Source organism: Eurytemora carolleeae, unplaced genomic scaffold, assembly GCF_000591075.1.
Source record: "Eurytemora carolleeae unplaced genomic scaffold, Eaff_2.0 scaffold143, whole genome shotgun sequence".
Taxonomy (NCBI): Eukaryota; Metazoa; Arthropoda; class Copepoda; order Calanoida; family Temoridae; genus Eurytemora; species Eurytemora carolleeae.
In genome coordinates this window covers 45,504-57,322 of record NW_019396656.1, presented here as the reverse complement: position 1 = coordinate 57,322, position 11,819 = coordinate 45,504, and the positions used below count along the sequence as shown (strand labels likewise).

At 32.8% G+C, this 11,819-nt stretch overlaps 1 protein-coding gene across 1 annotated transcript; it reads right to left on the bottom strand.

Annotated features, from left to right (window-relative positions):
* Positions 1–3,355: 3,355 nt before the first annotated feature.
* On the bottom strand, positions 3,356–4,637 carry LOC111706983 (uncharacterized). The gene is made up of 3 exons (XM_023479950.1): positions 4,481–4,637; positions 4,292–4,355; positions 3,356–3,623 (listed from the first exon to the last, which is right to left on the bottom strand). The coding sequence occupies exons 1-3, from the start codon at positions 4,583–4,585 to the stop codon at positions 3,445–3,447; spliced, it is 348 nt and encodes a 115-aa protein (XP_023335718.1). The 5' UTR covers positions 4,586–4,637; the 3' UTR covers positions 3,356–3,444.
* Positions 4,638–11,819: the final 7,182 nt, after the last annotated feature.

Below are 11,819 nucleotides of genomic sequence, written 5' to 3'. Positions count from 1 at the left end.
TGAATATATGTAAAAGTTGTGGTCAGTGCTAAACGGGTAAAAATGTTTAGAAAATATTTCATAAACAGTAAACCTAGAAATTATTTGACACCTTCAGTCTGCAGCAGAATGTTTAGATTATGATCTTTACACAGGGGTAGTAACGTTTTTTTAACAACAGGGTGACAGGAAAGGAAAATTTACCACTTTTGCATCTCCTCTTTTTAATATTATAACTTTTTTTTACTTGTGGGCAACAAGGTGTAAGTTTTAAAAGGTGTAAAATTTTATCAAATCAACTCTGTTCACTGAAAAAACTATTTGCCACCCTGTCCTGTCTTTACACTGGGAGTATATAACCATTGCAGAATACCATACTAGGCAATTTAGTGTTGTCTTTTTATGGATGATGTACATTGTAAATAGTGGAAGGGTGTTAGAATTTGAGGGTTGCAAGACAGTACTTTTTGTAACTTTAAGAACCCCTAAAAAATGGGGCTATTGTCTTTTGTGTGGGACCTCACGTGGCTCCGGGGAAGGTTTATGAATGATAAAAATTTAAAAAATGAGTTTTAAAGGTTTTTAATTTTGTAAAAAAAATTAAATTCTTGAAAATCCGCGAATTTGTTTCTAAAAATCCTCAAAAAAATTTTCTTCTTTGTTTTAAAATGTAAGCAAAAAGAACATGTTCACAAATTAAATAGAAGATGGGCGCGAAGCGCTCTAAAAGCCTAGTCTTTTAGCTTGTCTGTTTGTTTGTTTGTGTCCAATAAACGTCAAAACGGCTGAACCGATCAGGCCCAAATTTGTGTGGGACCTCACGTGGTTCCCAGGGAAGGTTTATGAATAGTCAAAATTTCAAATATTTGGCTCAAAATTCGATTTTCATTTAATTTTTGAAAATTTGAAAATACACGAAATTTTTTGTTAAAATCTGCGAACTTTTTTTGATTTGTTTTACGATGTACACAAAGAGAAATAACTGAAATAGAAGATGGGCGCCCTAAAATGCTAGCATTATACATTTTTTAATATCCCTGCATACCTTTGAAGACCTTTTAAAATATTGGATTCGATGCATAAATTAAAAGCTGTTCAGCCAAAACTTTTGTATTGTAAATCTCAGGATCAATTATTTTGATCTACATCTACAGCAGATGAACGGAATAATAAAATAATAAATAAATATTCTTAAGTCTAAAAGTGTTTCCATTGGATATCTAGTTTAACGATACTTTACAGATAAGTTCCGACGCGACCTCAGACACCTTTTTAAATAAATAGTTCCGATGAAAAATTCAAAATATTTTTTCATCAGTAAACAAAGTATTAAGACTAGAATAATTCCGAAGTTTTCTGCATCCCACTGTGCAATGATTGTAATATAAATATCAAACACAAATTTTCAAATAAACACAAATTAACAAATTTAACTTATCTTTAAAATATACAAAATGAAGTAATTTTGTAAAATTGACATCTCACGTACCTTGACTTTAATCACCTAAATACTTCAATTGAACAATTATCCAGCTTTAATGATGTATATCTATCTATTGTATTAACATGTTCGCTCGTTAAATGGTTGGTTTAAAGGGAATGTTCGCTCAACTATACAACTATACACCTATATGTACAGCAAAAAACGTATCTATTTCTATGATAAATATAACCCAGCGGGATATTGAATAAAAAACTGATAAATATCAGAATATATTCTGATATTTATCCTTGAATATTGAGTTACTATGATATCTATATTAGGATATGAATATATACAGTAGACCGTATACATTTTAAAAACATGATATATGCTTCTTTAAAATGTGTATTTGTACTGACATTTGTAAATGTGTATTACTATTAAGAATCTAAGATTATCAAAAAATAATAAATTGTCGTGCGTTAAATTTCACCTTCAATATTTTTAAGACACTCTTAGTGCACTTATATTCTATATAAGAGATACTTTAAACCTTTATGTGACTAAGCACTAAGCAGTAAGCAGTAAGCATATCAGACAAACAAGAATAACAATAATCAATTATTAACAGATACATAAACATACAAAGTAAAAAGAAAGAAACAAAAAGCAGTTATGTGTTTGTTGTCTATTCTGAACCAGTAGAAATAGTAGGGTAACATCTATCTTTCTATCTGTCTCATTATCCAATTATAGTTATGAATCCTTGCATCGGCGCTATCAGTAAATGTAAATATTTATTTCTACTAAAACTATAGTGATTAAATGGTAGTAATGCGGAGTATTTGAAAATAAAGGAAATAAAACTAGAAAAAGAAAGAAAAATAAAGACATATAAAAGATAAAAGATGAAAAATAAAAGAGAAGACATAAGAAGGAGATGAAAAAGGGAAAAGCTGGAAAAAGAAAGATTTGATAAAGAAAAGAGATGAAAGTTAATACAATAATACTCTCTAAATAATATCCAACGCTCATCGAATCTTACAGTTTAATAGTGCCATAAAATCAGCTTGATGTAATTCCAGGTGTTGCCCCCCCCCCCCACTCCAGGACCCCCCTTTTCCTTGGGGGTCCTTGATAATTAGATAGATTAGTTAGGTTTGCTTTGTATAGGCCTTGATAGATTACTGTATTTACTTCAGGCTTATATATTTCAGTTTAACAATTTATCAATAAATATTTGTCAAACCAAATCAGATATCACACTTTTACAGTGGTACTCACAAAATTAAATCAAGCATAAGCTGTTTTTAACGTTGTTATAAAGTGAATACTGAATAGTTTTATTCACATTAAACTAAAGTAAATAGCACAAAAAATTGAAATCTTAAATGTTTTCAATCATAACTCCTCGTTTTGAAGAGCTATGGAGATTAACAAAAATGATTTGAATTTCTAATATGTAACCGAATACTTGTGCATATAATCAAAACTAGAGGAGCTACGAGATCGCATAGTAGTAGAAGTATTGGCGCATGAATTTGACCTTCTCTTTCTCTTTAGTTCACAGGAGGGGAGGAAGGCCAACCACATCAATTTCTAGTCCGAACCACATTCTCCTCATTTTCTCGACCACCTCGAAATTCTCGTCCTTTCAATAGTATTTTTCTTAAGTGTCTAATCCTTCCAGATAAAACTATTCTTAAAGAATCGGGCCACGTTATGGCATAAATGAAATATCTAATTTTTGTTAATCGAAAAAAAAGTTTCAATTGAATTAAAGATTTCAAGTTTAATTCTAGAACTAGAACTAGAACTAGAACTAGAACTAGAACTAGAACTAGAACTAGAACTAGAACTAGAACTAGAACTAGAGCTAAAACTAGAACTAGAACTAGAAATAGAACTAGAACTAGAACTAGAACTAGAACAGTAAATAGAAAAGGAAAAAAGTTAGGCTAAATTGTTTATTTAAAAAAATTTGAAATCCAAAATGATTGAATAAAAAGTTTTTGTCATTGAATTAAAAGTTGTTCTCCTTGTTAAGGAAATACATGCTCGGAATGTTTCGTAATATCACAACAGCATTCATGAGAAACAGAAATATCACAAGAAATAACAAGGCAAAGACAATCAGCACCATCTCCTTCTACTCTTTCCAGGGGTAGACGGTCAAATGTAGTCATTTCCTTGCTTGGAAGTTCAATTAGTAGAAATCCCACTAAAGAAAACAATAAATTAAGACTATTTTTAGAGGAAAATTGTCTTTTGTTTGTTAATAACTATTTATAACAGTGGTTTAAGTGTTATAAAGTTTTTGGACAGAAATTTTTAGATTTAATTTTGTCCCGAGCTTTATATTATAATCTAAAAAACGTGAACCTTCGAGATATAGAAAAAATTTAAGTTCAAAAACTGTATAGCACGTCGTGCCAAAATAATAGTGTTATAGGTAATTTAATAAAATGTCTGTCTACTTGTCTTATTTCAATGGCTATTTCAAGATAAAATGAGCTTTGAAAAAAGCAGAAGTTAAAATATAAAGTTGATTTCAATTTTATTTTCATTTCAATCAAAAAAAATATTTTGGAAATATCCTAATTTTTTTGGAGAAAATCCGTGAACCAATCAAAACTTTATAGCACACGTGCTAAAATGTACACCTAATTTAACTTTACACGCACCTCGTGCCCCTTTAGTAAAAGTAAATTCAACCTATATGAAGCATAAAATCTGACCGCGTCAACCTTGTTGCCCGTGTTTATAGCCACGATGATTACTTTATAGCACGTTCATTATGAAATTCACAATGTAGTGAGGAAGAATTATAAAGTATACAGACAATAGTTTCATAAAAAGGTTTAATAACCTAACTGTTGAAAACTTAACCTTCTTGTTTTTCCTCGGAGAAAAGAGCAATGCACATTCCCAGCAGCTGTAGAATGATGATTGTCTAAAAAGTAAAATTTTGTATTATTTTCGTTTTGTCTAACACTTCCTAAGGATTTGTCATTAATGAAGCTTGCTAATAAATTAAAATGAGTTGACCTTGAGCGTATCAAAATTATTTCGATTTACCTGAACAATAACAACAATGATTGATAAAACATTCTGCTTTTTCAACTTTTGCAAGATCAAGTATATCGGAGAGGAGGGACTTATCAATTTATCCATTTCAAACATTTTAAAAAAATTTCTGGTGTAAACTGTTTCGCAGATTTTCAGGTTGAGTTTTGCGACTTTTGTATAATCAAGTTTTTCTTAGAATTTTTGATTTGTTCAAAAGTTCTTGAATTTCATACATTTTAATGACGAGACTTTTATAAACATTGATATTTTGATTATCAAAGAAAATTTTACATAAATTAGCAATATCTTACTTATAATTCCCTATACTTTATGGCATAGAAAGTTTTTTTGTGACAGCAAACTATAAAAAGAATATCTTCACATTATATATCTATATAATAAAACAAGACATTTGTATTTATGTTCCCTATAGCGTGCCAAACGGCTGGACCGAATGGTAACCCAGGGGTATCCCGGGGGTAACGAAGGCTAAAAAAGTTTTAATTTTTTCCACTGGCAACGCCGGGCACTTCAGCTAGTTATTAATAAATAATATGTTGGTCATATAAAAATATTTTAAACTGTCTGATTCGTCTGATTTTCAAAACTTAATGTTTTAAATATTCAACGGCGACATCAGGTCACAAGAATATAAGGAATAGATATTTAACTACAGTGATAATTCGAAAATTCTGGAATAAGAAGACGACTTTTGGAATCAAGTTATAATTATAACTTTTGAAAGTTCAAAGAAAATGAGACACATCAATTGTGCAATGTAAACAGACCCATTTCACTTAATTAATGATTTTATAAGAAGTGTCTAGTTACACAACTTTGTATTGCCATAATGTCGTCTTCCTATTCTATTGTTTTCTGTTCATCACTGTATGAGGAGAGTAATAGAGTAATCAGTTTATATTGTGTCGGATACCCGTCTTATAATCCCGTTCCTTTGTGTCGGATACCCGTCTTATAATCGCGTTCCTTTGTGTCGGATACCCGTCTTATAATCCCGTTCCTTTGTGTCGGATACCCGTCTTATAATCGCGTTCCTTTGTGTCGGATACCCGTCTCATAATCCCGTTCCTTTGTGTCGGATACCTGTCTCATAATCCCGTTCCTTTGTGTTGGATACCCGTCTTATAATCCCGTTCCTTTGTGTCGGATACCTGTCTCATAATCCCGTTCCTTTGTGTCGGATACCCGTCTCATAATCCCGTTCCTTTGTGTTGGATACCCGTCTTATAATCCCGTTCCTTTGTGTTGGATACCCGTCTTATAATCCCGTTCCTTTGTGTCGGATACCCGCCTCATAATCCCGTTCCTTTGTGTTGGATACCCGTCTTATAATCCCGATCCTTTGTGTCGGATTCCCGTCTTATAATCCCGTTCGCTTTATCTCAATATCCCTAGTGTGCACTTTTGAATTTTTACGGAGAATTCGATCCCTTGATTTCGGAAATCCCTACATTCTCTGTTTTCTTATTGGTTGAACACAAATTTCCATGGTTTCTGGTTTTTTTCTGTTTACTACACACGGGATAGCGCAGAAAGATTAAATTAATTTGTATTTTGTAGTTTGAACAAAGATCGAAATCAAGCATTTATATCGATATCCAGTATCCACAGTAAAAGAGTTTAAATCGCTGTACATCATTTCTTTATACAAGTATATTGTATTTTGTTGAGTTTTAGTAGAAATATATCCTTCAGTCAAGTTTAATATCTCACAATGATTTCCCATTCTCATTGCTACATGATTCCCCCCTCTCTTTCCTCAATCATCTCCCCCTTTCCTTGTTCCATGATTCGCTGATTCCGAAGGTTAACAAATAATCCGTGGATTTTTTAAATTGGCATGTTCACAGTTCAAGTTTTCCTAATCATATATTATTTACTTAGTAATTTCTTGTTCTTCGTTCCTCGTTCCTTGTTCCCTGTTCCTTGTTACTTGTTTCTTGTTCCTTGTTCCTTTTTACTTGTTCCTTGTTCCTTTGTTACTTTGTTCCTTTGTTCCATGTTCCTTGGTCCTTGTTCCTTGTTTCTTGTTTCTTGTTTCTTGTTTCTTGTTTCTTGTTCCTTGTTCCTTTGTTACTTTGTTCCTTTGTTCCATGTTCCTTGGTCCTTGTTCCTTGTTTCTTGTTTCTTGTTTCTTGTTCCTTGTTTCTTGTTCCTTGTTCCTTTGTTACTTTGTTACTTTGTTCCATGTTCCTTGGTCCTTGTTCCTTGTTTCTTGTTTCTTGTTTNCCCCCCCCTTCCTCTCTCTCTCACTAACCCCCCGTATACATACATGCATCCCTCCCCTCCCTTCCATCAGTATGCATACATCCTACTACACACATCCCTCCCTCCCCACCAGTATACATACATCCCTCCCCTCCCTTCCCCACCAGTATACATATACATCCTTCAACACACATCCCTCCCTCTTTCCACCTGCTTTCTATTATCAATCCCTCACTCAATCTTTCGTATATTATTTATTCTTCCTTCCCCTCCCTTCCATTATAACTCGGCCTCTTTTTCTTCCTGTTTTTTATCCTAGTTTTCACATTTCCTGATTGTTAAAGGATCGCTTGCTGGGAACTGGGAATTCTTATAATTTGTACAGTTTAAACGGATTGTCATTTTTCAACTTAATTTGAAACAATCCTGACAATTGAAGAATTCCATCAACAATTCACAACGTTACCCTTGAAACCTTAATTTATATAGACAAGTTTTTAAATCAAAGCAAAAATGATCAAACTATGAGTGTTAACTAAACAATTTAACCCCAAATTAAGAGTTACACGCCAGATTGACAACGGTATCCAACAGAAGGTGAGAAATAGTTGTTTTTATGTTTTTTTTCCAAAGATTTTATTAGTCGGACAACTTCTTTTGATACAACTTTGTGACATATTGCCTATCAAGAATCACAGCAGATTTTTTAAACGCTTCTCTCGATTTTCCTGCTCTGTCGGACACCTAGTTTGTTTGTTTATTTTTCAATTGGTGTGCTTTGCAATTGCAAAAGAATTGAGTCTTTTTGAAAAACTTAAATTTTATTAATCCCTGTATCATTTCAATCCAACCTGATGGTGTAAACTTGGATTATTTGGTCTTACAGAATTCATAGTTTGAAATGTCGAAGGTCTACGACATTGGGTTGCAAAGATAGGGTTTGTAAATCTGAGTTTGTGGCAAAACCCATGTTTTATCAAGGGCGAATGCGATATCTTCATTTTTCTGACATGAAATTGAATAGTTTGAGAAAAAAAAATTTCCGCATAAATAATAAATAATGAAATCATGAAATATCTATATATAATTTGGCTTGTCTGTCTGTTTGGGTGTTTGGGTGTCTGTTTGTTTGTTTGTATCCAATAAACGTCAAAACGGCTGAACCGATCGGGCCCAAATTTTTTGTGGAACATCACGTGACCACAGGGAAGGTTTATGAATGATAAAAATTTTTAAAAAATGTGTTTTAAAGGTTTTTAATTTTGTAAAAAAAATTTAATTCTTGAATATCCGCGAATTTTTTTTTTTAAATCCGCTAAATTTTTTTTCTTATTTGTTTTAAAATGTAAACAAAAAGAACATGTTCACAATTTGAATTGAAGCCTAGTATTAATAAAATTCAACAATTTTTAGATATATTCCTCCTAGAGAGGTTTAAAGGGTACCTGTGAGTATCTAACATGCCATCTCGTCACCAAGAACTACGTGTACAGTCCCTTTAAGCAAATCATTGCATGCTTTCTCTTAAACACATGATGTTTTCTTTAAACAGTAGTATATGGTTTTCTTTAAATGTTTTATGATCGACTTCCGGTAATTTGTTTCTACTCACACCCCCCTACTCCCTCAACTCCCCCTCTTTCTTTATGTTCTTGGCATTAAAGTTAGTTATTTAGTTATTTAGCCAGACAAGGGTGGGTACCCCATGACAAGTATTATATAATATAGAATTTTTATTCGAATTTATAAAAAAGTATTTTTTTTACTCTCCCTGTATCACGTTTAAGAATGATATGTCACTCACTTAACTTTTTATTAAGGGATGTCTGGTGACATTTTTACAGTTACATATTGTTTAGAAACCGGAGTATAAGTGTCACTTGAATTTTAACACATCCTGCAAGAAGAGAAGGAATAGTGGGGGGGGGGGTTGAAGAAGGGGATATTGGGTTGAGATTAACAAGACCCCCCCCCCCCCCTCATACAGCTATATTTTTCTATTCTTTTTAATTCAATAGGTTTTAATATATAAATTTGGAAAGTTCTACGCGCTATGGAGAGGTATCGTTTCATGGTTCATAAATTGTATAATTTGATGAAAATCAGTCAATTAATAATTCTTATTAAACATTTACGCAACCGTGAATGATTTACATACAGGGTTGTTCAAACATGTTAAAACAAATCCAATATTCTAAAGGAGAAAAGAAAACATATTATGAGTTTATTTAATCCCATTCCGATATAACTATCGGTCTGACTTTTCTAACTAAGCTGGGTCTTATAATACTAACTCCTTAAGTCCTCAGCCATAATGCCCGTTTGGCTTGTTTTACTTACAACAGACTAAATCTACAATCAGACCCACTTCCAGTCATTGGATTTCAACATTTTATAGCTTTTTAGAAAGCCTTTGGCGCAGAAGGAAGTAGATTTTACAAGATTTGAAAAGTAATTTTGCACAATCTGTAAATATATTTGTTTAATCTAGAAAAGTTTTAAACAAAGACGACTTTCAATCCACCATAAAATAGTTATGATTCTTGAAGAGAAATCTTTATTCTTTAAATCGATTGGTTCTCATCAATTTGTAATTATCTGATCATGCAGATGTGTGGGAGTTTAATAGGAGGATAAGGAAATGCACATGGGGGGTGGGGTAGAGATGGGCATTGTTTTTTTAACGAACATTCAGAAAAAACGAACGATGGACGAACGAATTGAATAGTTCAGAGAAATGAAAAAAATCAAACGAAAAAAAACTTGAAAAAAACGGTGTTACTTTGTTAAACTAGCGATTTTTTTAAAAAACTTTTTTAAAACAATAGTTTTTTACTGAATTAATGATTTTTCAAACAAAATTTTTTTTTGAACGATTGAAAAAATACGAACTAAATGAGAAGGAGTGGAACTGGAGAGGGGTCAAGAGAAGGAGGGGTACAGGAACGGGGTCAAAAGAGATGGGGTTGCAGGAGTGGGCCAAAAGAGGGGGATGGAAGGTGCAAGAAAGGGGTCAAGATATGACGGGGAGGGTGCAAGAAAGGGGTCAAGAGATGAGGGGGGGGGGTTATCATCATTCATCTTTGCGTATACTCCCTTAAGTTAAACCCTAGAGAATATTTTACAAGATTTTCTCATGAATCTCTCTCATGATATTGGATTGGGGGCGGGCAGTATTGGTTTGGCGAGGGGGCGGGGCAGTATTGGTCAAGGGAGGAGCGGGAACCTACCATATGATAAGGGGGGTGGTTACTAGATAAGATGGTTCAGACGCAAAGAGTTACAAAATTAATGAATACAAAAGAAATTCTTTGTAAATTTTTTATCGATTTAACGGTGAACCCAAAAACTTTTCCTCGAAAAGATAATTAGCTAAGTATATAATATATATACAGGGTTACCCACAAAGATTGAGACTAATAGATAACTAAATATTATTTATACCGAAATTAATTATTTCTTAATAGTCAAATCATTAAAGAACCCATATAGCTTAACAGCAAGTTAATGTTTGATTCTCACCTCTGATGGTAGGTTGAGATCAAATCTTGATAATTTTCGCTTTAAGACCGGATCATTTTATGATCATGAAAATGCATGACACTAGTCTGAGATTATTGTATTACAAAGCAAGGTCAAAAAACCTAAAATATAAAAGTATTAGATCATTGACATTACAATATTTTTTATCTCCTGTAGCTAAGTTTGTAGAAAGTACTCCTGCTCCTGTTAGCTACTCCTGTAGCTTGGGTCTACTCCCGTAGTTGACAGCAGAGGACAGGGTAACCCTTAGGCTATTAATCCTGACCTCCGCTTGCTCATAGTTTATACTTAATGGTGAGAAACCATCTGAAAATATTCAGATTTAAAGAAAGAGGGAATTTTTAAGAACTTCAATATTTTGCACATAATGTAATCACAAAGTTTATCGCCAGGAAAGTTTCTTTTATTAGTCTCACTTCTCCGTTTAAGTCTCCTAGAATGGAGATTTTATTAATTGAGTTTCTTTTAGTTCTTAAATGTAACAGTTAATAAGTCAAATAGATTGTCAAGTACAGTAGCTTACTTACTTTGAATATCAATCTTATAGATATATAAAGGAAGGATCGAGAGCATATGCACATATGAACATATGAACATATTTGAACATTAGTTAGCCTTGAAATAACACTTTGTAATAAGAAAAGTTTAAAGTTTACATGTTCAAGATGTTAAATGTAGAAGATATAAACTAAAATGTTTTCTAAACATTTTGTAATAATTATATACTTTTTTGTTTGTTGGGTGAGAGTGTACAAATTCTACGTTGCCATCTATTGTACTAGACTCTATTTGAATAAGTCATTTAAAAAGTAAAACCGGTCTGTGTGTACAGCGTACATAGCACACTTACTGTCAAAGAGAATAGAATATATATTACAGTGGAATTTACTAGAAAAAGGTGTACAACGGCCATTTTGTTTTACTGTTTCCATACTGCAGGTGTATACTTCACATATTTGTGCTATATAACCTTTTGGGCCCTGGAATATCATTTTATATAAAATCTAAAATCAACATTAAAAGAAAATCAAATTATGAAATAGGCTGGTTTCATAATTGACCAATGATCATTTCACATAGACTCTATGCCTTTCACTTTACAACCGATGATTTTCCGTTATAACTGTAAATCAAATGATGTTTTTAATTACCTAATTCATTTTATAAAGTTTATTTAACAGCTTTAAAAAATTCGAAATTGAAATGGATAGTCTAGTGCAGTTTAGAGTGTGCAGTTCAGAGTGTGCAGTTTAGAGTGTGCAGTTTAGAGTGTGCAGTTTAGAGTGTGCAGTTAAAAAAGTATTTTTTTTANTTAGTGTGTACAGTTTATAGTGTGCAGTTTAGAGTGTGCAGTTTAGTGTGTGCAGTTTAGAGTGTGTAGTTCAGAGTGTGTAGTTTGGAGTGTGCAGTTTAGAGTGTGCAGTTCAGAGTGTGCAGTTTAGAGTGTGCAGTTCAGAGTGTGGAATTTAGATTGTGCAGTTTAGAATGTGTAGTTCAGAGTGTGCAGTTTAGAGTGTGCAGTTTAGAGTGTGCAGTTTAGAGTGTGCAGTTTAGAGTGTGGAGTTTAGAGTGTGCA